Source organism: Larimichthys crocea, chromosome VIII (genome assembly GCF_000972845.2).
Source record: "Larimichthys crocea isolate SSNF chromosome VIII, L_crocea_2.0, whole genome shotgun sequence".
In the NCBI taxonomy this organism is placed as follows: domain Eukaryota; kingdom Metazoa; phylum Chordata; class Actinopteri; family Sciaenidae; genus Larimichthys; species Larimichthys crocea.
In genome coordinates this window covers 14,831,668-14,857,542 of record NC_040018.1, presented here as the reverse complement: position 1 = coordinate 14,857,542, position 25,875 = coordinate 14,831,668, and the positions used below count along the sequence as shown (strand labels likewise).

Here is a 25,875-nt window from a genome sequence, read left to right as displayed (position 1 = left end):
TGTCTGTCTGTGTGTTAGAGTATTTGGAAAAGACAGAGTGATGACAGAACAGGAGAATATTGCACTGAGGACAGATTAAATTCCTGCTATACAATACAACCCAATCACTTGGCTGAATCACACACACTCACTCTGTCCCACACATATAAACCTTACAGTGTTTTGTGCTGACGTGCTGTGCCTTTCACTGTACTCATTATTTATTTGTTTCTAGTCCTGTTTTGCATCCCAAGAACTGGAGGAAAATCTCCTAAATGATTAATTTATATGAATCTATTTGATTAGATTTTTGGGTGGGTGGTGCAGTCACTGGAGTCAGACAGAGAAAGAGATTAGTGGAACACGACCTGCTGATTTGCGCTCTGGTCCAGCTCTGGTAATACCTCCAGAGGTATTACATTGACAAATGAAAACCTTATGATAAGTAACTTTCTTTTTTAGGGGTCAACCCAAAATACTTTTATCAGGACTGGACCTAAAGAGGAAAAACAATGAGCTGAAAAAGACAAACTAGGAATAAACAAATCAGAGATTCATCTAACTGACTGCAGGCAGGATTATTTCCATCTTAACAACATTTGGTAATTTTTTCGTTAGCAGGTGGACCCCACTGTGTGGATGATCCCTCTACAAACACCAACTTCTTCTTCTTCTTGTTCTCTGCAGATGCTCAGGAATCCTTCTGCAGGAACAGAACCAATAAATTCACCAGACATATGTACCGATGTCTGCATTACACAGAGTGAGTGATATGACTGTAGTGGAGGTCAGTGGTTGGAGATGGTGGCATAAAGATAGATACCACACAATAAGACAGTTACAACAATTAACTCATATTAAAAGACCAATGTGCAGGATTTAGTGGCACCTAACGGGGTAGTTACATAACCCTGTGACATAAATCTACTGTAGAAACATGACTCGTGGAAAAGCTAGTGTCCGTAGATATAAAAGTCTCATTTTAAGGTAACAAAAACAAAATGTTTCTTATTTACAGGTGATTATATGAGACTAAAATCATAGTTATGCATATTGTATTCCGTTTCTGTAATATCCTGCACCTTTAACACATGCGCAGAATATAATCACAATAATTCTTGTGCCCTAATCCTCGGTGAGTACTTCAGAATTAAACTGACATTAGCAAACATCAAGCTGTGCCAGTGGTCGGTGTTATGGAATTTTCTATCCTTAGGTTACACAAGGTCATGTGTGGGTCTTGAGGTCCTTGGCAGTATAGTGGTTTGGCTTTGATTGGGAACAGTAGGTGCCAGTCTATCTCAACACTGTGGCGGCCAGGGTCAAAGAGACCTATTGCTGCCTTGCCAGACATAATAGATAGCTGGCCGCTTGACGTTCCAATCTGCGTAAACAGAGATCTGGGGCTCCATATTTGTGGTGTAATCTTGGGGTTTAAAGTCTATCCACCAGCACGAGTTCGGCAGAATGTGAGACTGACTCGTGGTCCTGTTTTGTCCACAACTTTAATTCAGGCAAAAATGTTTATCTTAAGCACTTACTGTCACTAGTGAGTTTGGAAATCAGTGGTTTAAGCGACCTGAGGCTGACAAACTGAGTTTGAAATGCCCAAGATGATCGTTGTACAGAAGATAAAGCGTTCCTCTGGTGCCACTCTCAGCTCAGTAGTTACGTTTGTGCCCCACCAGAAAGTATCGGATCAATAAAAGTTTTCTCTGCATGAAAATGCATCTTCCAAGAACCTGACGATAAAAAAGCTATCACTCAAGCTTTCATCCATCTCTCAGTGTTGTTTGCTAGTGTGCAGCAAAGATTGCAGCAGTCTGACAGGACTGTTAGCAAACAGTATGTGAAGATTTTGTCTATTGTGCAGATTTTCTCTTTTTCAGGAGGTGTCGTGATCTTTCAGCTGCATCAGGAAACAAAAAACTTGAGACTTCACATCATTTGTCAGTGAACATTTTTATTTATTTTTGTAAGAATTTAAGAAAATAAACTCCATGGCTTCAGAAACAAAAAAACTTTACTGAAACTGATATATGTTCCTCAACAGCTGCACAGCTGAACATGCAGTATAAAACATTTTAGTACACACCTTTCATATGTGGATAGAAAGTTTTGTTCACTGGATACCAAAGAGAGAAATTAATTGCTTAACAGTGCGTCGCCTATAAGCTGCATGATGGCAAAGAGACAAAAACATTCTGACATCCTGGGATGAAAGAACGTGTCGTAAAACAACAGGTTCTTCAGGGTAAAACTCCGGGGTCTTTATGATGCAGGCTTCAACACAAACCATCTGTGACTGACAGGAGGTTTGGTGCTCAGGGTTGTATTGTTGTTTATTCAGGCTACCCTGAAACCCTCAGTGAATTTAGTCACAAATGAGTTCCGCTGATCAAGTACTGAAAGTAATTTGCATTTTCATGCACTGCAAGTTCGTATCATCAAACAGTGTTGTTCTCGCCTGCAGGTTCTCACAAGATTAACACCGGTGTCTAGCTCACTTTTTGTTTGAACTAGTAAGAAGTAATAATCGAGGTGTTTCTGACCTGACTGGAGAAGTGAAGGCTTTTCTCATAACATCACAGGCTGCACATCTGCAATAAAGCCCAGCTGATACATCGCCATCAGAACGTAACAGTTCAAGAGAGTTTATCCTTCAACTTAAAACTGTTGGCTCTGCTCAGCTCTCACACCCAAAATGTTCACTATTAAAATATAAAAAAGGTAAAAACACATTATGAAATAAATTATATGAATAAATTGTGTAAAAGATTAAAAGCAGATAATTAATTTGTGAAATAATTGAAGAAGCGATAAAAACTCATGAATATATTGATTATTCAACTACATTCTATTGGAGATCATTATTATTTCATGATATGCATTAAAATAAAATGCATATCATGAAATAATAATGATCTTAGGTAGTTATTAGCCAGCTAACATTAGCTGCTGCTGGTAATAAACCCTGCCTAGTTAGTTAACCAGCTAGGTATGTTGCGTGTGCAATGAAAATTAAATGTTTTTGTGCCTGTGAACTAAGAACATAACTGATATATAATTACTTTGACATTGTTGTTGCTCTAGCGAACATAGGCTAACTGAGTTTTCTTGAATTACTAATCACTAATTATTGTTTAATTTATATTTTCCACAATTTATTCAAGTGATTATTTAATTCATGATTAATAATTCCAAGCTCACCTGTATAACTTTAACAATATATTGTTATTGGAGTTTTTTAACTGAAAAATCAACATCAGCATGAGCCTCAATCCCAGAATCTGTCAGCTTTAATCTTATTTTGTAACAATAAATAAATGTCTACCGCAGCCATGATCAAGTGTACGTGTGATGAAAGGCCTCCAAAAAATTGACAAATTGCATGAGACAGACGTGTCCTGATGAATGGGCAATTCCTTGTTGCTCATCAGCAGATATGCAGATATATGTGTGATGATGTATCAGTCAGGCTCTAACCGTCTTTAATTCTGTTTTAGCACTCCTGGTTGTTTTCTATGGTTGCTTTAGAAATAATATTATATTGTCTAGTCACATCTAAGGCTGAGTTTCCAAATGTTCTTTAAAGCTTTGCCTACGCCATCCATCAAAAGACATTTTAATTCCCAGAAGTCCCAGAGAAGGACTCCTCAGATACATTATTACTAACTGAAGGATCCTTAATAAATAAAAGCATTCAAAAGCCAGTGCAGAAAACAAAAGTTAATATCACCTCTGTTGGGAAGTGTCACCATTAGACCTCCTCACATCAGTTTACAGGTGTTGAGGACTGCGACTGCATCTGTGGAAAAAATATGAAGTTTGTGCCTCCTGAGGGAGAAACATGAAATCTGATAGACTGCCTTGAGTGACATCACTTGAGTCAGCGCTGGTTAGGTCTGAAGAGTACGAGAAAAAAATCTGGGGAGTGTGAAGTTCGGGAGAAGTGAGCTTACTAGACCTATGTAACCCACTCTTCTCGAGCCTCTGTGAGCCGCTACTAGCATGATACATCTGAATCTCTGCTTGAACTGTCAGCGTTTGATTTACATTGCAAAAAATAGAGAGATCTGGTTCTGCTGTATAGATTTTGTGTGTACCCGAGAGTCATAGCTCACTACTTTGCACTATGACTGCATGAGCAAATGCAGCTTCTGCTTGATGATCTCAGAGTTCATGGTCCACAGAAAGTCAGTCAGTCCCCCGGTGAGCATTTCCTCCATGGGAACAAACTGCAGCACCTGACTGTCAGGTGGCTGATTTTCACCCGAGTCCTCCTCTCCTCTTAACTGACCCATGCAGCTCTGGACGTTAGTAAGAACAGGGAGCATTCGTGCAGCAGCTTTGGGGCAGAAGCCGATGCACACAAGAACTGTCCCGGCGATGCCTGATGGTGGCGGACACCTGAACGTAACTGAGTGAAAACAGACATGCAGGCAAAGCACAACAGCTGCCGTGACACGGGTGAGGGCAGACAACACAGGGAGCAGTAGGACATCCCCAGAGTTCAGGGTCTGCAGGGAGTACACAACACAACCTAAGAGCTGCTGCTGGTACAGCGGCTCCCCGTCGTGCAGCGTGATGCAGCCTCTTTGAGGAAACAAGGGCTCTGAAGAAAATGTTAATACCAAATCCCCAAGTCCACTTTCACATTCACCCCAAACTGAGCGGCTGCCAAACACCAGACAATGTGTCTTCTTTTTATTCCCATCACTGTCAACTGTGAGGTTGCAAAGACCTGCCACGTCGGACAAGACGGAGGCCACGCAAAGCACATGGCAAGAGTTACAGGGAGGTGCACGTGTCCAGTCTACTGCTGTGTCCATCAGGGCTTCGTTCAAGTGGTTTAACAGTCCTCCCTCACAGAAAGGAGAGTTTCTGACTGCAGTCAGTGCAGCCCCGACGATCACATACCATGATTCCACGTGACACTGGGACAGTGGTCCCTCCAGCATGCAGCCTGTCCCACTGGCCTCAGTGCAGTGTTTCTGTATGCAGGTGGCGTGGCAACCTCTCACGATGCGCTCCCTCCAGCTTAGGGTCTGCAATTCCCTCCGCTCATTGAAGGAGGCTGTTTGCTTCTTCTGTCCCAGGGGTCGACCCGCTGAGACGCTGCAGCAGGCAGGACTCACCATGTGACGAGAGATCCAGCGACTCCGGGGAAGAAAGCTCACCTACGACAGAGACACTTGATCAAGTTCTTTTCTTAAACCGATTTTAACTGGACAAAAACATGTGTTCATTGTAGCTGCTAAGATGTTGCTTTGGTTTCATATGATTTAATACATTTTCAGTTTTTTGACCATTTATCAGACTAAGCAAGCTGATACGACACCAGCAACCTTTAATGCTGTGTCCTGTGATGAGTCAACCTAAGTAGACCTGATCCCCTGAAAAGTCAAGCATGTATCAGGTCCACACTGTCTGTTGCTGACCTCCAGTGGTTTAACATCTCACTTTGCTGCAGTGAAGAACAGGTGGACCACATGACATCACCGCTAGGTGTGGTTTCAGAAAGAAACACATCCAACCACACCTAACAGTAACACTGGCCGTGAGGTGAAACAGGTGTGAAACTTTCAACCAGAGAGGGCAGCAGACCACAGATTTTCAGTCTGGTGGTAAGTTACTCTTTAAGGTGTTTCACGTCTCATGTCTGTCCAGAATACTGACCTGAGAAAAGTCTGATCTCTTCGGTTCCCTCTGAGGATAACAACATCAAGAAAGCACCACATTTCACGGACATAAATTTAGCTTTACCATGTATCTGTGCCTTTAAATTCAAGTTACTCAAACACTTCTATCAACATATAATCAAGCAACTGATATCCATAATGTACCATTTAAAGGCTTTCACACAAACTGGTAAACCAGCATGGACATGGTTTAGGTTCATGGTCTACCTGAAAGCGCTGCAGGTATTCCTGAGCCGTACAATCTCTGATGTAGTCGAGCCGCTGCCTCTGCTCTGTGCTCATTCCTTCAAACAGTCGCAGGTTTTCTGTGATCGTCTCCACCTGCTGCGCATGGAAGTACGAGCACACCTCTTCATGCTGTGTCAGAAACGACTCTGGAATGAGAGAGTTTGGGAAAAGTGCCTCTCGGTCAGCCAGATGTGGTCCGTAGTTACGAATGAGTTTTGAGAGCAGAGGCCTCACAGCTTCTTTGCCGTCATAGTTCAGACACACGACATAAACCTCAGAGTTGCCGGCCTTGCTGGTGGCTGGTTTGAAAACGTTGACAGAGCGGAAGCAGCAGTTGAGCAGGTAGAGTAGGCAGATGGATGAGTGTTCATACAGGGTGAACATTTTCAATACAAAGGAGCCCCCGGGGCTCAGGAGGAGCAGTGCAGCTGTGGCCTCGCAGTAATGCAGTGACGCCACCAGCGCCTCCTGCTCGTCTGGGTTCTCCTGACAGTCAAAACTACCGTCTGCCGTCACTAAATCCACTCTATGCATGTTAGCCACAAAAACCTGCAGCTCCAGCAAATGCTTCTGGATCATGATGTTGCCTGTGTTATCTGAGCCAAAGAACCACCAGGGCAGCGTGTTAGCAATCAAACGATCATCTGCGATAGTTGTGCTGCCACCGTTACCCTCGTGGTACGGGTTGAGAGTGTTGGCGGCCCAGCTCCAGTCACAGTAGCGTGTGGACTCACTGGTTTTGATGTAGTGGTTCAGAGCGGTTATAAAGGCCCCCGGAGCTTCACACAGGTGGACCGTGTTCAGCTCTCCATTTTGAAGAGCCTCCTCTGGGAGAAGATTGAAGACTCCCAGGATCTCAAAGAACTTGCACCAGGCCTGAGTGCAGATCTCCGCATTGGCAGCAGAACGTACGGCTGCGATCACTTTTCCGGCTCGGTTGGTGGAGTTGGTGTGCTGATGCCAAATCTGGACGTTCTTGTCACTGAGCTGGTTCTTCACAGTGTTCAGCGACACTTTCAGGGCCTGCAGCCGGCAGTGCTCCTCCGCAGAGTGTCTGAGAGCAACGTTTGGGTCGGGGATGCACCACTCCCCATTGGACGGCTTGACATAGGTTCTGACTTTACTAAAAAGACCTTGAATCTCACTCTGTGTTTCAGGGTCAAAAGCCACCATGTTGATGAAATGCTGCTGCTTGCCGACTTTCCTCTTGGTCCCATTGCCTGAGCTCATCCTCTACACCTGTTGTGGTGGAGCAATAAGAGGAGTTAGAAAAGTTCAGATTTAAAAAACTATCTGCATCATGTAATCCACTACACTGTTTAGAGTTGACCTGCTTACACGGCACAGGTGGAGTTAATCTCAAAGAAAAGAATAAATGCAAACAGTGAATTATACAGAGGCTGAGCTCTGCAACCCTTAATTTTTCTCTGCATGCATGAGTGGTGATGAATTACTAATGTCGACTCATTATGACGTGGTGCCCTCAGGCAACGGGGCCCTTACATCACTGCAACAACGCACAGTCTCTTCTTATAAGGCTTCAAAATGGCAAAATTCACTCAACAATGACACCTCTTATCAACATTATAATGAGACAAGTTAGATTAAAGATTTTATTGATGTACCATGAAAACCATGTGCTGTATCAAATGGTCAACTTTTCATGGGCTAAAAAAACGTCCTCATTTATCTTAAGAAGTTGGAAAATATTCTTAATACATAAAAGAATTCAACACAAGTTCAAAACAATCGAGCGCTTGGGGTGCCAGGTAAGTCAGTGCCAACAATGATTTCTTCAGGTTTGTGAGTCAAATATTTTAAAGTTTGTCAAATGCACACTGGGTTCAGACACTCAAAACTTTCACACATTCCTAAAGTAGACATGCAGCAAACACAAACAAATGACACTCCACCCCAGATTTGTTCATTGTAGTCAACACAAAACAATAAAGAAAAGAAAAGAGTCGCTTCTGGAAAATCCAAAAACCCAGTCTGTATTTTCCCCACAGCAAAATAATAATTACTTCATAACATCCAGTTCAATTAGGAAACGAGAATTTCAAAACAAAGGGGGGCAAAGAAAAACTATATTCAGATCAGTCGATGATGCTAAGACCTTTAACGAGGCCCTTGTGGTTTTTTAAAAGTAAGTAACAACTTGTTATGTAATTATTAATTATATAATTAATTGAACAATTTCTAATCCATGACACAAAAACAATTTACAGTCTGAATCAAATGAACCCCAGAGCTAATCCTCCGCTCACATGCACATGATTTAGATGACAACACGGAGCAGGAGAACATATTTCTGGGTCATTTCTTGATTAGTCTGTAGTGACTCAGTGATAAATGGCAATATATGGTTCATAGCTAACGGCAGCACATTCATCAGTTATTCCTCATAAATCATACTGTTAAGAACTGCTTGTGTGAAAGTCGTCTACTCCACGCCGCTGCCGTCAAAGTAAACTAGCCTGATATTAATGTTTTATCCATACAAGAGATCTGAGAAGGTGATTAGGGGGACTAGAGATATGTCATACATTCAAAATGAATAATTAATTATCTAAATTAACTCTAAATTCGTCATCTCAGGTGAAACTGAAGCAGCGGCTGCAGTAAATACAAGCTCGAATGAGCACTGTGAAATCAGTGAGTTCAAATATGCATCAAAGCAATTAGTCGACAGAAAACTAATCAAAAAAATGTAATCACGAATTCAAAGGTTTTAAGTAATTTAATGCATACATTATGTTGTTTGGAGCAAACAACAGCAGCTGAAACTCGTACTGTTGAGCTGCAGGTTTGAGCTTCTCAAAAATCTCTCATATTATTGTAAAATGAAACATTTAACCGATAACAATCAGAAGAGGACACCTTGGGCTCCAGGTGAGGATATATCACTCATGATAACTGGGGATGTTGATCATAATTTTGTCATAAACTTGACAGACAGTATACAAATCTTTTAATTAAGTATTAAGACCAAAATATTAAACTAAATGTAAGAGTAGGCAGTGCAGTAGGTGATGTGTTTATGAGTAAGCAATGCTGCAGCTGGTGAAGGTAGAGCCAATTTGAACTGCTTCATATATATCGAGTAGCTTCATACTTAATTTATCTGCCTGTTTACAGTTTGTATTATTGATCTGAATCTGCAAAGTGGTATAATAAGTAATATTATAGTAATTATGATCCTCATTAGTACAGTCATTGTACTTAGTTGATTCCTTAGGACATTCAGAAAACGTTTTGTAAACAATCAGATGTTTAAAATGAAACATTTTGGACCTGCTCTTCACCACTAAACTGGATGATATGAGCAAAACGGGACAGATCGGTTTTTTTTAGATAAAACCCTGTGCCGTGCATGATGTGAGTTATTAACGCTGGGCTTGCTGTAGCTGCATGTTTCGGGCTGAGAGCACACTGACATGATGCATACAGAAAAGTTTGTCCTCACATGAAGCTGAATGGGACGCTTCCTCCGCCGCGGTGCTAACGGCCCAGTTTTGTCTCCTAAATCCTTCAAACACTGAAGTTTCTGACACACTGCTGAGACCAGAGGCTTTCAGAAACATGTCTTTGTCCCAGTGTGAAGTTTGAGGAGCTGTCTGTCGATAACAGACGCACAAACAACCTGAAAACACCAAAACAAACTCACCGGACTGTAGCTGCAGTGAGGAACCACGAGGTCACATGACTAGAAACTATTCTGCGCATGCGTATGCGTGAGGGGCGGGGCCTCTTTTAAAGACAACACAGACAAACAGATAGACAGACAGATAGATAGATAGATAGATAGACAGACAGACAGACAGACAGACAGACAGACAGACAGACAGACAGACAGACAGATAGATAGACAGACAGACAGACAGACAGACAGACAGACAGACAGACAGACAGACAGACAGACAGACAGACAGACAGATAGATAGATAGATAGATAGATAGATAGATAGATAGATAGATAGATAGATAGATAGATAGATAGATGATAATGGAGCGGATAATGGAGTGTTTGGAGATTTGAACAAGAACTTTTAATAATATATTCATAAACAAATAAACAAAATATTGATTGACTTGTTGTTGTAAAGTCTAAATCTAAAATTAATTAATTTGTCCCTAGCAAGCTCATTAGTTCATTAGTCCAACACTATGAACATATACATTTTATTTATATAGCGCCAAGTCATAACAGAAGTTATCTTGTGAAATGTTCCATATAGAGCAGGTCCAGACTGTACTTTTTATGATATTATTTACAGAAACTCAGCAATTCCCACCAGGAGCAAGCAGCTGGCAACAGTGGCGAGGAAAAACTAATAGTAGTGATGATGGTTATAAATAATATTAATGATAATACTAATAGTATTTAGTATATAGACAACAGTAACATGTATTTATGGGACATGAATGTGTACAAGACGAGATGTAGACGAGCTCAGTGCATCATGGGAAGTCCCGGCAGTCTAGCCCCATACCAGCATAACTAAGGGACTCGCCTGAGGTAGACCTAACTATAAGCTCTATCAAAAAGGTACGTGTTAAACCTAAATTATTCATAGTCATAATTTAGTCTTAATTAAAGACTAAATTATGATTCAACATAATACCATGGCTGTGTGGGATTTTACTGACAAGTGACAATGTATAGACGAGAATGATTATGCAGATCCACGTTGATGTATTCTGACTTTGAGTTTCTGGGTAAATGCAGAAGAATTTCAGTCTCTAAATTAACTGTATGATCCTCTAGATTTGCTTTTCTGTGCATCTTTCCAGCCGGATTATCCATGGTGAACTGATCTGTGTCACAACGTTATATAATTACTAGAGCGCTTGTGAGCTGAGTGTGAGCTGATGAAAACTGACATTTGAAAATAATGTGTTTTAGTGCCACATAGAAATGTGGTTTACATACTGTTTCTATCATACAGTCACTTTTCTCCCATTTCTGCACACTTCACATAGATCACAGTGTGCAGAGATAATTCAGGCTTAACAAGAAATATGTGACAAAGTAAAAACAGTACACACACACAGAGAGGGAGTCTCATTCATAAATAATGGACCTTCGGGACATCCAGGTGCAATTAGGGTTTCCAAAAATGGTGGTAAACATTTTGCCGTCCAATTTACTGCTATAAAAGTGACACCTCTTGTAATATTAATGTGTGCGCGGTAGAGTTATGTTATGTCTTAATGTTTCTACAGTACTGTCCAAATGCAGTACGTCAAACTGTGACAGGTGGAGTAAGACAGTTAGTTCAGCAGCTGTTTGATGAGACTAGGGGAGAAGGAGTGGCTTGTTTTGGTAAAGTTGGTGAGAGTTATGTCTAAAAACATGAATGATATGAAGATCCTGAACTATTGTGTTGTGAAGACAAATGTAAATCCTGGCTCTGAAAGTGAACACTTTAAACCCTGAATGGATCTTGCGGCTACATTTAGTGGTTCAGTAAAAAAATAAAATAATAACTGATCACTTTTCAAAACCAAAACCAAATATTTTAATGAAAGACAAACTAAAATTATGAGAGAGAGAACAAATCAATGAGTCACCATGAGTCATGAGGTCTCATACTGCTGTCTACATAAACACATTGATGTGTAATAAAGATGATTGATAAAAACTCTGTTTGTTATTAATATTAGCGCAATACATTTTGTGATATGCTGCAGCTTAAGGTGAGAGCTGTATCACAGTTTTAAGTCTTTAAGTCTTAATTAGTATCATCACACCTGTGTTGACCCTACAATTTCATGTCAAAATGGCTGCTGTGAAAACTTCTACTTCTACTAAAAACATTAATCCATCATAGATACAATAGATGAGAATGTTGAGGATGTGAATCCTGCAGTCATCACTATGATGCTGTTAATGGATTGAGAGATAAAGAAAAGTGGGCAAATGAAGCCATTTATACATGACGGGGAGAATAAATGTATTTCACATCTTACTGCTTCATTGTTATTCATAATGTAATGTAGGAATGCAATGACAGGATTAATCTTAATTGGTGTTTCTTTGTTTATGTGTACATACAACACATTTTACTACTGTAATAAATGTGATTAGTTGAGCTCTTGAGTCTTATATTTAAGCTTATATCAAATACATTGATTGTTTAAAGGAGGTAAACTATAAAAAGATATTTGTCAGCATACAATTTAATGGGTTATTTTTTTATTATGGTTTATTTACAAATAAAATCAATTATATATTGGAGCAGATGCATTCGTTTCGACTGTTGTACCGAAGCCAGCAAAAACATTAGCACTCTTTTAGAATCGCAAATAGGATTTAATGTTATCCTGATGTGCTGCACTTACACAAGGTGACAGAGGCCTCTCCTTCACCTCAGCTCATTGCCACTGCAGCGATAATCCTGAAGAGTTCGGCCTGGAGGTCAAAAATCTGCTGTCACCACTTCAGTAAAGGCATGAATAGCAACGTGATGGACGCATGTTATCTCCATCATGATGATCTCAGCCTGCTGGTCATAACCTTGATGTATACACAATAAGGTCATCCATACAGTACATTGTGAGACGCACACAGTCGCAGCAGTGATACAGAAACATCCCACTTCTTTCTTGGATGGAGCAAAACTGCCAATTATCTGCAAATTAAACAGGAACAAAATAGGTTTTCTTCTTCACTCTGAACACAAAAGGTACGCAGATCTCAATCTGTGCGACACACACACACACACACACACACACACACACACACACACTGTAACAGAAATAACATGCTGCCGTGTCTTTTCATTCAGGAATTTTGCTGATGCTCTTATCAGGAACAATTAACATTTAAAAAGGGTTTTGCTACAAATTGCCATTTCATTAATTAGCACTGCAAGAAGACTACATTACAAGTAATCATTCAATAACAAAGGTAGCTACAGGCGACAGCATTGTAATAAGGACTGGAAATAATTTTCCAGAGGCAGAGGAAAATGAAAAGATAATCTAATGCAGACAATAATGGATGATTTTTAGCCATGTTGCTAGTGGCTCCAGGGATGGCAGTGTTGGTCGGTCCATCATTTTGGTCCAGACTGAAATATCTCAACAAGTGTTGGGATGGATTCCCATGAAATTTTGTAAAGACACATTCATGGTGCCCAGAGGACAAATCCTACTGACTATTGATCCTGACTTTTACTCCAGCACCATCATAATGACTTTCCTACAGCCTTCTGTTTCCTTCTATTCTTTAGTTTAGTCATGAAATAGCTGCAAAACCTTCCCTTAAGTCTCAGCTGCACCTTATGTGGCTAACTTGGTGAACACGGTAAATTTCATACCTGCTAAACATCAACATATTAGCCTTGTCATGGTAACTTTAGCACTCAGCTTAGATCATTGCCGTGCCTGCAGCCTCACAGAGCTGCTAGCATGGCTGTGGTCTTCTTTTCTAGTAACACTTTCTTTGAAGACCTCATCTGTAGTGTTACGGGGGCGTTCATGGTGACTGATAATGAATTCATGATGCTTTATGATTTGGGGAATTATACATGGTGTCATGGGTTCTCTTGATTAGTTGTAAACTAGAGGTTGAGTGATGGGGCTTATAAATGGTAAATGGACTGTACTTATATAGCGTCTTTCTAGTCTTCCGACCACTCAAAGCGCTCTACACTACATATCTCATTCACCCCATACACACACATTCATACACTGATGGCATTGGCCAACTGCTCATCAGTTTGCGGATCTAAGCATTCATACACATTCCCACACCCGATGGCACAGCCTTCGGGAGCAATTTGGGGTTCAGTGTCTTGCAGACATGCAGACCGCAGGAGCCGGGGATCGAACCGCCGATCATCTGATTAGTGGACGACCCGTTCTGCCTGTGAGCCACAGCCGCCCATTATGACAACCTATACTCACCTATACACACACCACAATGAATCTTATAATCTTACTCATTATATTATATTAAAATGTTTTATGTTGACTGTTGATATAGTGCACCAGAAAGCATTCTGTGTGTTTATCAGTGTCGTCATGAAGCATTATAAATGCATTATAATTCACTTTAAATGCCCCCATATAGATGTGGTCTTCATAGTGTTCATAGTTTTTGTGTAGTTGAGACAGGTTAGGCCAACTTAGAAAACTGAAGTAAAGTGGGGGATGGGCAGAGAGCTGAAGCTGTTGGTCTATGCGAGTTGCATTTTCCAGGATTGCTGAGTTGCTGTTAAATATGTGTGCCAGTTTACTGTGAGAGTTCAACTGCAGGTTTCAAAAAGGATTTAGTGGTTTCTGTGATTTTCTTTTCCTGCATTTAGTGGATTTAGGTATTTGACCAGCAGGTTAAAATTTAATCCCAGAGGCTAAACACAAGTAGAGTAGTCTATATCTTTCTCAGGTTTTCCTTGGATGACATTTACACTGCATGATATTAAATGAACCCATTACGTAACCGAAGCATCAATAAGGAGTCACTGTGTTTCTAGATGGGCTATTTTTGATTGAAGCTCTATTCATAGTGTGTGTGTGTGTGTGTGTGTGTGTGTGTGTGTGTGTGTGTGTGTGTGTGTGTGTGTGTGTGTGCGTGTGTGTGTGTGTGTGTGTGTGTTCAAACAGATAATATGTGAAATTAGGCAGATATGCTCTTTTTAAGCAGACAGACTCCAGGCACATATACGACACCCATTTTCTGGATTTTTCTATAAATCATTACTCAGTCATACACATGTGAGCCATAACTCCTTTAAGCTTGAAGTCAATAAACAATAAACAGTGATATTCAGCATGCCTCAGCTATCAATCTGTGCTCAATGAAAGCTGCAGATTTATATCACTCACACGATTCAGGCCGTGTTGAGGTCAGTGGAGAGAGAGAATGGAAAGATAAGAATCATGTATTTAAAGAAAGAAATATTAATATTATTTACTCACGTTATCATCTGTAAACATGTTGGTTATTTCAAGGGCATGAGAGTCATCTGTTTATATTAAAAACAATATTGTCTTGGTTAGCTGATTTAAACGTGGCCTATCTGGGAGCATAACAACAATGATAAGAGCTGATATATGCATTCATATTCAATGTGCACTTCCATTCACATATAAAGTGATAGGTAAATAACGCTCTAGTAGTCCTATACTGCCCCCTGGTAGTGAGTGCAAGTACAAATGAAGACTCAAGGGAACATTCTTATTAATATACTATATAATGGCATAACAAATAAAACAGATACATTTTCCAAACCATTCTTGACAATTAAATACCTAACAATGTTTTTTTACTTTATTCTCTTTGACATTATATAATTGTACATTAATATGTGTGCATCACACAAAGAACATTATAACATTCTCGCATAGTAAATCTATTTTATATTCAGGTCATATGACCTTCATAACATTGATATATACAGTTAAAAAACACCTTTCAGTTGTGCAAAAGAAGCGAGCCGCTCAGAAGTCACAGCTGCTGCAGATCGTCATGTGAAGTTCAGAATTTGTTGAGAAGCTCCATGACAGCGATGGTTGTGCTCTGTCCGAAGATGAAGGCTCCAACTACAATAGTTATGACTCCCCAAACTGTTAAAAGCAACCTGAAGAGAAGAAAATCAGGGACATCAAGAGAAAAACCAGTACAGCAAGTTTATAGTCAACAATATGAATCATCTGATTAACCCTAGTTAATTATCATGATTTCCTTTATTCACACTGTGGTGAAAGTTCCAGTAAGAGATGAACAAATAAACAAAGTTACTCAAATGTTGTCTTTGTTGCTGATTTACTTAAGAGAGTGAGAGTTAAAATGAGGTTCACATAGCAATATAAGCATACAACTGTAAGACCACCACTACAAGAAGATCACAGAGAAGTTATAAGTATTTCAGCTGAAAGGTCAGAGGTCCTCACACACACAGTGTGACAAAGAGTGAGACAAAGTAACATAAAGTTCCTGCACATGACACGACCAGAGAGCCTTCTGCTTCATTATGAGTTCAACTAAAGTCATGCTGACATCCTGACACGGGGAGTCTGACCCTTATCTTTAAATTTGAAAGTTATCACAATGAACTCCCCACAGAAACCCATATTTATAGAATTACAGTCATTTGCACAAAACATAAATTACTACTACGTTTGACCAGCAGCAGGTTTTCATGTAACCCTCCTCAGGTCTGTAATTTGCTTGATATTAATATATTGAGGTGTAGCCACTGAACATTCTCAGGAAATTGCTCAGAAATGTTGGACCCATAAAAAAAAAATAATACCAAAATCATAATTTTAATACAAAGTACACACTCACCTGACTCTTGGAGATACAGGTTCAGTTTGCATTGTGAATACTAAGCAAAGACCTGCAATACAGAAGCACACACACGCCAGATTATGAGGGTTATCTTACTGGGTCACATGCATCATCATCAATCAAGCTTCATTTATAGCACTTTTCAAAGCGATTTAGAGACGACTAGCAAGCTAATCATAAGACAGAACAAACACAGACCATGTATAAATATAAAGCCATTAAATTACACACAGATACATGCACATATTAAAGGTAAATCCTCTGGCTTGAAATATCAAAAATCAGACAAAGTTTACAAAAAAGTTCAACTTCAGTAAACTTTTAAGATGCTTACTATTATGTACGTAAGACCCTAAACTAGTTAGAAGGCCTTTGTGAATTTTGTGTTTCCAATGGCTTTAAGGTTCACATACCAGGAAAGATAAAGATGAAGAAGGCACTGATCCCTCCAATGACACTGATGACCTCGCCCATGTCAGGAACAAACATGGCGATGAGAAGAGTGATGCTGATCCAGATGATAGTGAGAACAACTCTGCAGCGACTCTCAAATGAATTAGTGACGATTCCTCTACGGCGCCTTTGAATGCGCAGCATCAGGTTCAGAATGACAGATCTGTTCCCAACACACACACACACACACACACACACACACACACACACAGAACATGTTAGGGGTTATAAACTCAAACAAGATAAGATCAATTCTGCCATCGCTTACCTCCCCAGAAGAAGAATAATAGGATAGATGGTGATAATTGAAATTCCAAAAAGTAGTCTAGAAATGATCATGACCACATCATTTCCTGGATATGACATCAAAATATCTGAGGCGACTTCACGTCCAAACGTCATGAAGCCGTACACACCTGGACATGGCGAGAGGAGATGTGATGAGCACCTTTCAGGCGAGCACATGATGCACAGAGGCCTTCAGAGGTGAACTCACCGGTTAGAGTGTAGATAAGTAAACAGAAAAACATGGAGAGCACAGAGATGATCACCCAGTGGGAGAGCTTCTGGTTCTCCATGCTGCTGTAGATTGCTATGCAGGCTTCATGGCACTGCAAACACACACACACACACAGACACGCACACATTACTGATCAGTTTTGGGGTTTGGAGGGGGTTTCTTCTGTATTTCCTACTGTCCAGAGTCATGGCTGTAGTTGTGCATGTGTAACAGGAGCTGGTTTGTTTCATTAGCATCTTTACAAATTCAGAAATTACAACATGTAGTAAAGTTAGGCCAGACAGCCATCCCTGCGTAAGGTCTCCTACTTATTTTATAGATATTCAGCATATGAGCTAAACTCAGATAAGTAGGCTAATAATGCAACCATCATAAGTGTTACTCATGTATATTATCTCATAATGAGCTGATAGTTTCCAGGTGTGTGTACGTGTGCCAGTGAGGGAGGCAAAGGGGTCGAGCTCTTTAGGAGAGGGACAGCTAAGATGGTGGTATTATTAGGTAAGTTTACTTACCACAATTGCATAGAAATGATCATAAAAAAATGAACTATATTATGCAAATCAACCAACCGCAAAATATGACAAATGTATAATTCAAAGGAATCAGTCTTGTGTCCTAAATCACAGCTTCAGACTGCAGGATGTTTTTGTTTGTTTGTCTTGCTTTTGTGTTTGAGTTTCTATCTAGGCCTTTGCATTCATTGGAGCAGCTCCATATTAAACTGCTTGAAGCTGCATATCATACTGACTGCTTTAAGATTGTGACCAGTTGATCTTACCTGGAAGCCAAAGCAGATGGTCGGGACGACACTGAACATTGAAGCCCATGAACCAACACTGAAAAATACACATTTACATTTACTGATGCACACAAAACAACAGGAGAAGCTGATGATAAATACACGCATGCATGTATTCACTAAAATCAGTGTTACTGACCCTTGGCTGTGCTCTGGAGTTATTATAACAGTGTGGCTGTCCATCAGGTAATATTTCACAATCACTGCCACACACAGATACGTGGCAGCCAGCGTCCCCAACACACTAATACAGGGAGAAAAGTGTTAAATCACATAAAAGATGCATGTCACTCTGATCACAGATATGTGCTGTATACCTCGTGTATTTCTGGATGCCAATTTCTTTTGGGATGGACAGAGGGAGGATGATGACGAGGCACATGATGAAGAGGGCAAATCGTTGGTCGGTGTACCAGTGATATGGCATCTCCGCCTCACTGGACCCAGTCACCGTCTCATATAGAGAAATACACACTGGAGAAGAACAACAGATTTACAAAAGATTAATTTACATTTTGCAACCTGCTAAACAACCTGGCTTATGATGTTTTAATAGCACGACAAATGCTTGATGTTGGTGGATGAACATAAAGAATAATGAAAACATTCCTGTCAATTCGTTTTAAATTTCATTTTAAAGCATTTCGTCCTTGAATACATCTCCACGAGTTCTGCATCTGCATGGCGCTCTGTGCAGAATTTCTGATCAAATGTTTTTTTCTTGAGAGTGCGGTGCTCGTAAATCAAATCAAATGCTCTGTTTGAAATGAAAACATTAACAGGCGTTTGAAGGATTTCAGAAGAACAAAATGACAAAGAGGAAACAGAAAATCAGTTGCATTTCTGTTTCTGTTGTCACATGTTTACCCTGATGCCAGCTTAAATGAAAATTAAAGTGCAGTCTGAAAGAGATTACATTTTTTTGATATGAGAAATCACAAACTCAGCTGGATGCTTTGATAATGTGAAAATATTCAAACACTGCCCATAGAAAAATAGTGCAGAACTAAACAGGAGCCTGGCACAATGTCTGTTTTCAATGAGAACTCAAAAAGCCTGTCCTAATATTTATTATGTTATATTCTGCCAACGTGTATGTTAATTTCTGAATTATTAGTGAGTTTCATTTATAGTTAGCGTTATTCTTCCCTGGTGTGCTAGAATACAGGCACAAGTATCTTTATTATTTATCACAGGTGCCATAGAGGCTGTTTATTGCATGTGGACAAAAGTTTGGGAACAAAGTTGCTAATTACGACATAGAGATGTTATGAAAATCTTAAGAAGTCTTTGTAATCTACAAACCTTCAAATAAACGTTTGCCTCATTGATGAGGGTATCTGCAGGGTTTATCAAGTTAAATTAAAGACTTTATCAGTGGGCCATAATTTGATTTATTACACGTTTAACGGTCATATCAGCCAAAGTATTAAAACTATGATGGAAAACCAAAATTATTCATAATTATACATCCAATACAATAATTTCTAATGAAATAATTAATCAAACTAATGTGACCTGGACCCATTTAAGGGACATAAAAGGGATGGATAAATTAAAACCAATTAAAAGTAATTAATTTAAGTTCAATTAGTTTTTTTTTTTTGTTAAAATTTCCACTTGCCTGTTATGAGACATTCCTCACTGCTGTAGCTAGCAGCAGTGTTTTATACAGGCCTCATGATTCTGACGGAAACTCAACATTATTGTCTATGACAGGCAAAAGAAAATTACTTTTTAATATGTTTTACAGCCTTTTTAAAGGGAACTCATTTTAATATTTTTTCCAACTTTTCTGTCCTGTAGATTCCCTGTGGACTTGTGAGTTGATTAAATATAACACACCTTCAAACTAAGACTAGCAGACACAGTTGCTGTGGAACTTGGAATCAGATAAAATGCCCACTCAATGACCTTTAGTTTCATATTCAGCTTTGATTTGACAATGAATCAATCCTTCCAATTAGTGGGAGTGTTACATTCACGTCTGTGCTGCCCCTGTTGTTGCTCTCTTCCTCTCCTTGTGTGTTTCTCCCTCCCTCCTAGGGGCGGGCCCCAGTCACAGGCAGCTGCTGCAGCACACACCTGAAGCTCATCTGGTCATTACTCCTTCTGTTGAAATACACCGGTTCTCCACTCACTCTTCGCCAGATCTTTACACCTTCCCCAGTGGTAACTAGTCAGGCTCCTTTTCCCAGTGAGTCTTACTCACAGTGCTTTTTGAGACTCCTAGTGCTTCCTTGGTTCTCCTGTATTTTTTCCCTCCCCTTGTTTCCTGCCTTATTTTTTGACCCTGTGCCTTCTGTGCTTTAGATCACCAGCCTCTGCTCAGCAGCTGCCAGCTTAGATCCACTCCTCTCTCAGACCCTTACCTCATCCTCACCGTCGTCCTCTCCCCCTCTCGTGTCTCCCAGCTTTGCCCCCTCCTCACTTCCCACAGACCCAGTCATCGGGCCATAGAGATCCCCCCCAACCTTCAGCCTGAGCCCTTCCCCTATTTTTGTAAATAAACTCTGTACCACTTGTGAACCCAGCGTCTGCCTCTTTGGTCCAATTACCACCCGTTGTCACAGGGAGCCCCAAAGGGAAGGCAAGATCTACCTGTAGTGTAGGTCATTTTTCTTAATTTTTTCTGTTTAACTGTAATTGTTTGTATGTTTGTCTGTTTGTTTTTGTTTTGTTCATAACCACTTCCTCATAAGGGGGGAGACTCTCACTCAATCCCAGCTGGCATTGGGTAAGAGGCAGGGTACACCCTGCATAAGTCGTCCTCACAGGGCTGACACATAGAGACAAACAACCACATTCACACTCACATTAACACCTATGGGCAATGTGGAGTCACCAGTTAAGTGCATGTCTTTAGACTGCGGGAGGAAGCTATAGTACCCAGAGTGAACAGCAGACACGGGGAGAACATGCAAACTGCTAACCACTGCACCACCAGACCTTTTTCTTTTTCTTTTTTTAGCATATCATGCCTTAATAATAGTAAGGAGAATTAAGGATTATGGTCAGTGTCTTAACCTCTATACACAGGCACCCTAAATGGCCACATATGAACTCTGTTTCTAACACTGTTGATGATCTTAGTTGATCACAGCTGCCTAATCTTCCATCAAATGATAAGCATCAGTCACAGAAATGTAGCAGTCACCATGCCCAACATGGGAAGAGAGAAACGAAGAGTGAAATAATATTCAACAAGTGGTCCACTATAAGTATTGAACCTACATCATGAAAAATATTCCATAAATCAGTACTTACATTTCTCCAGCTGGTCCTGCACCACCACCAGGAAGGCGACACAGATCATGAAGAGGTTGAAGCAGAAACAGACTTCACAGAGTTGACCCACAGCTCGTCCACACACCTCACTCACCACGTCCTGATACGTCTTCTGCCTGCTGACTGATGATGCATACCCGAGGATGACCAAACCACTGATGAGGAAAACCAGAGACACCTGCAGGAACACCAAGAGAGGACCCCAAACTTATTTTCATTTACACACACACAAACATCATGGACAGATTATTAGATAATGGGACAGAGGCACGTCAAAGCCTAACACTCCTCGTGACTATAAACATATGACTTGCTGTCAGTTTGCATCTTTGATATTTTACAGGTGAATCATAACTCTGCTCTGTTGATATTGCTTGAAAACTCCTTGTACAATAGGCTGAGTCCTTACCGCATCAGCCAGGGTTCAATTTGCTGCACGTCATCTACTCTCCGTCTACCCACTTTCCTGTCTCTCTACAGCTGTCCCATCAAATAAAGCCATAAAAACCAGAAGGAGAATTTAAAACCTGCATCTGAATATCAGGACTTCACACTGAAGATGCAGAAACTTTTGCCTACACCAATAACCACCATTTTAACTATAACACAGATTATTTTCAATAAATCAATTAACACTTTGGTCCATAATTTGTCTAAAAACAAAAAATAAAAAATAAAATAAATCAAAAAATGTGTATCACAATTGTAAAAATAAACAAAATTAAATAACACATTTTGATCAGTATCCAGTCTAAAAGGACTTGGAGCAAAAAACAAATCAAAACATGTGATTAAACTTTCCAGGGAAGGGAAGTCTCACTTCAAACAGAGGCTCCCTGGAGCCCTCTGACCTTGTGGACCCCCGGGTCCATTCTTGGAAAGTCTGTATCTCTCTGGAAGTCCATCCATGAGACACACACACACACACATTTCTTTTTGTGGCAGTCAAAAGATGCAGAGCAATCAAAGTTCAGGTCCTCACCTAAACTGGAAGCTTCATTAGAGCTCACCTGTGAAAAAGATGTGCCTCTTTCACACCAGGGAGAGACAGAGGGTCGGTGAGTCTATACATACTCAGTCTACAGGCTAACAGCAGTCTGACCTGTCTGAATAGGGAGATAATCACAGGTCACTAAATGAAGGCATTTGGAGTTAAAAGTTTCCAATAATCCGGGAGGGTGTTTAGCTCAGTTGGTAGAGCAGCCACCCCAGGTGTGAAGGCTCAGTCCTCGCTGTGAAAGCCCAGGTTTCAAATCCGACCTGTTGCTCTTTCCTGCATGTCATTCCCCATCTCTCTCCCCCCACATTTCCTGCCACTCTTCAGCTGTCTCTATCAAAATAAAAATAATCTTCCAAGGTTTAAAGTTTCCAATAATCCATGAAAGTATTAATATTAATACTTTTTCTAAACAGCAGCAGTTATTAACTCTTGCAGGTCTTTGATTTGCTCACCAGCTCCACACTGATGGCGGTGTTCACTCCCCCCGCCTTCTCGAAAGCCCAGGGGAAGTTGAGCAGTCCGGCTCCCAGCGCAGACTTCAGCATGATGAACACAGCACCAAACGACCCCAGTCGTGGAGGGTCTGCATGAGACGCAGACCGGGCCAGCAGGCTGATGCTCTCCCGGGCCAGTTCCTCCATGATCCTGAACCAGCTTCGACACTTACAGCACTGAGAGGAGAAGCTTTTTAGAGCTTTTTATAAAAAAGATTTCTCAGTACAACCAAGTTTTTCAAAGTAGTCTAGATGAAGTAAACCTGCTGAGGTAAACCACCCTCTTATATAGCCCAGACACACGACTCATGTGGTCTAATTGGACATTGACTATTAAACATTTCACTCTGAGGTGACACATTTGTCACTAAAGTGAGTATGTTTGCTTGTGTTCTCCCCCTGCTCCTCTCTCGTGTGGTCGCACACTTATCCACCACACTGTTAACCTTAGACTATAATGGATTTGTGTGTGTCTATTTTGAGAAATATGACAATTTATGTGCTAGCCAAGGGTTAGGGTAGCAAATTATGTCTAGTGTAAATGCTTGTAATTCATGTGAGTTTTTGTGGGGAGTTCATTGTGATAACTTTCAAAGTTAAAGATAAGGGTCAGACTCTTGTCAGGATGTCAGTGTAACTTGTTGAACTCATAATGAAGCTCTCCGGTCACGTCATGTGCATGGCAGGAACGTTATGTTACTTTGTTTCACTCTTTGTCAGACTTTGTGTGTGTGTGTGAGGACCTCTGACCTTTCAAATGAAATACTTAATGTCATATTAACCTCATTTTATTTCTTACTCTGTTGAGTAAATCAACAACAAAGACAACACTGGAGTAACTTTGTTTATTTGTTCGTCTCTCGATACACTGTAAAAAATGTTGTTTTTTGTAAAATAACATCACATAAACAATACATTTTCACAGTAGCTTTCTGTTTCTTTGTTTGTTTTTTGTTTTGTTTTTTTTAATTGAATGAACAAACTGTAAAATTGTAAACATTATCTGCAAATAAAAAAACTGTCATTTAAAATTTTAGTAACTTAGAGAATATACCAAAAATATACCACTGGGGTCTGTGTTATTACCACTTTGAACATTTTTTCTATGCTTGAATGGTACACAGGCCCAGATTTACTGTGTGGTCATTTCATTAAACACATATTAAGTTAAGAATATGTAACAAATAAAAGAATACCAGTATAGCTTGGTTAAGGTTCTTACTACTTAACCACTAACTTTTATTCTGCCCCCTCTCTGTCTGTCTCCATCCTTTTAAAAAGGAAAGAAAAATGGTAAAAATTAAAAGATTAAAAAATGAAACAGGATCACCTTAAGGTCATGCTATCCGATTTTGTGGTTTAATACTCTTTAATTATGACACACAGTAACACCTGGACTTCTTTGGCTCCAATTCCTTAATTTGCTAAGTATTTCAGCCTTGAGTGAGATGAGTGGGTTTTGTTTTTTCCACTTGGTTTATTTCTGGTGTGTTGTCAGTGATATAATCTGATCTTTACAGAATCTCCTCCGTTTATTTATTATGTTTCTGTCTCTAAATGTGAACATTTGAAATTGCTGTGAAAAGTTTGAACTGCAGTGACGTTGATGACAATGAATATGTTAAAGATATTATACAGATCATCAGTTATTGTTTACTTTATCAGATAGTACAGATCATGTAATGACTCATGCAGACAAAGGAAGCAAAGGTGGACTACCATTTATCTGTAATAATGTGTGATGGTTATATAACAGTCATAACAACATCAGTATTATTTACTGTATACATCTTAAAATTACATGAAAACACATTTTGTTTACAGTCTCTATAATATAAGACAACCTTGAATCGGATAAGGAAAAACTCCAAGCTGCTTGCTGTCATCAGAGAGATTGGATTAGGCCATTGTTTATTACATAATTCATGTTTATTTCACGTATGTACAGAATCATTTCTGTAAAGTTGGTGTGCAGTAGATTACAGGGTTGTAGCATGTGTTTGTGCGCTGATAAAAATAAAGTCCTGGTCATATGGATCAGATAGTACAATCCACTGCACATGGAAAACATAATCCCAGTCATGTTTTATGCTACACACCATCTGTTATAGAGCAAAATCCCACTGCTGTTGTTCTACAGCTCAAACAGACTTTCAGATGGCAGAAAGAAACTAAAGAAATCGCTATATTTCAACAGCTGGACACAGAATGTGAAGGCTTTGGGGCACCTTAAAAAGATTTGATGGTGATGTTGTTTCTCAAGTGAAATGAAGAACAAAGAGAGATTAGAGTGAGCAGGCTCATCAAGGTGTTCTGGGGACAATTCAGAGATCCTCCAGGAACGTTATGCTGTTTTAGAAATATCACTTCATTTACAAAAAACTATTTTAAATGAAGTTACACATGCAAAATAGGACGACAATGATGATCATTACAGTTTAGCACAAAATGATGTTAAATTCATGGATCAAAAAGAAGATCAGAGCATTTTTTTAATAACAAAATTTACTTTTTTTTTTGCAGAACAAGTCTGTTACAAAACAACTCTATTGTAATTTCTCTTTTTAATAATTATTAAGCCCGACCAACTGAAATGCAGTGATTTACAGGTCTGGAACCAGCTAATATTTATCTAACACATCACTTTATTAGTCTTTGATTATCCCATTACCTTTAGAGAAAAGTAGAAACACACAAAAAAGTGGCAGCACACAACTGATGTTTGCAGATGTTTACACTCATACACGGGCACACTGCTCTGGCTCAAATTAGTCACACGTTCATATCTGTTTATATTTCATATGTAAAAATCAGTCCTGGTCAGTATTATCATACTCAGCCAGATTTGAATCCCTCTCTGTCTGTGCTGAGCTGCCATGTTTTGTGCAGACTGTCTGCAGTATCATGGCTGTCATAGCCAAATCAGGGTTATAATCTGGCTTTTAAACATTTAGTCTGTCAGTAGACAGAGCCAGAGACCTTTTGACATGCAGTCTGACTGATTTCAGATCAGAAATGCTCTAAGTCACCACACTTAGTCTGTTAGTAGACAGAGCTAGAGACCTTTTGACATGCAGTGTGACTGATTTCAGATCAGAAATGCTCT

General features: G+C 39.9%; 2 protein-coding genes across 3 annotated transcripts; both read right to left on the bottom strand.

Moving 5' to 3' along the window:
- Positions 1-1,933: 1,933 nt before the first annotated feature.
- Positions 1,934-9,664, bottom strand: cmtr2 (cap methyltransferase 2). Of its 2 annotated transcripts, none has more exons than XM_010741987.3 (3): positions 9,577-9,664; positions 5,889-7,148; positions 1,934-5,159 (listed from the first exon to the last, which is right to left on the bottom strand). In XM_010741987.3, the coding sequence occupies exons 2-3, from the start codon at positions 7,137-7,139 to the stop codon at positions 4,113-4,115; spliced, it is 2,298 nt and encodes a 765-aa protein (XP_010740289.2). In that variant the 5' UTR covers positions 7,140-7,148; positions 9,577-9,664; the 3' UTR covers positions 1,934-4,112. The 2 variants fall into 2 exon arrangements, with proteins under 2 accessions (XP_010740289.2, XP_019126018.1); XM_019270473.2 differs by lacking the exon at positions 9,577-9,664 and adding an exon at positions 9,376-9,566.
- Positions 9,665-15,198: 5,534 nt separating this feature from the next.
- On the bottom strand, positions 15,199-23,007 carry slc38a8b (solute carrier family 38 member 8b). Its single transcript, XM_010741288.3, has 10 exons — positions 22,728-23,007; positions 21,255-21,453; positions 18,305-18,461; positions 18,127-18,231; positions 17,967-18,024; positions 17,162-17,276; positions 16,934-17,081; positions 16,626-16,828; positions 16,210-16,261; positions 15,199-15,499 (listed from the first exon to the last, which is right to left on the bottom strand). Exons 1-10 carry the CDS (start codon positions 22,914-22,916, stop codon positions 15,397-15,399), a joined length of 1,329 nt encoding a protein of 442 aa, XP_010739590.1. The 5' UTR covers positions 22,917-23,007; the 3' UTR covers positions 15,199-15,396.
- Between the last annotated feature and the right edge of the window lie 2,868 nt (positions 23,008-25,875).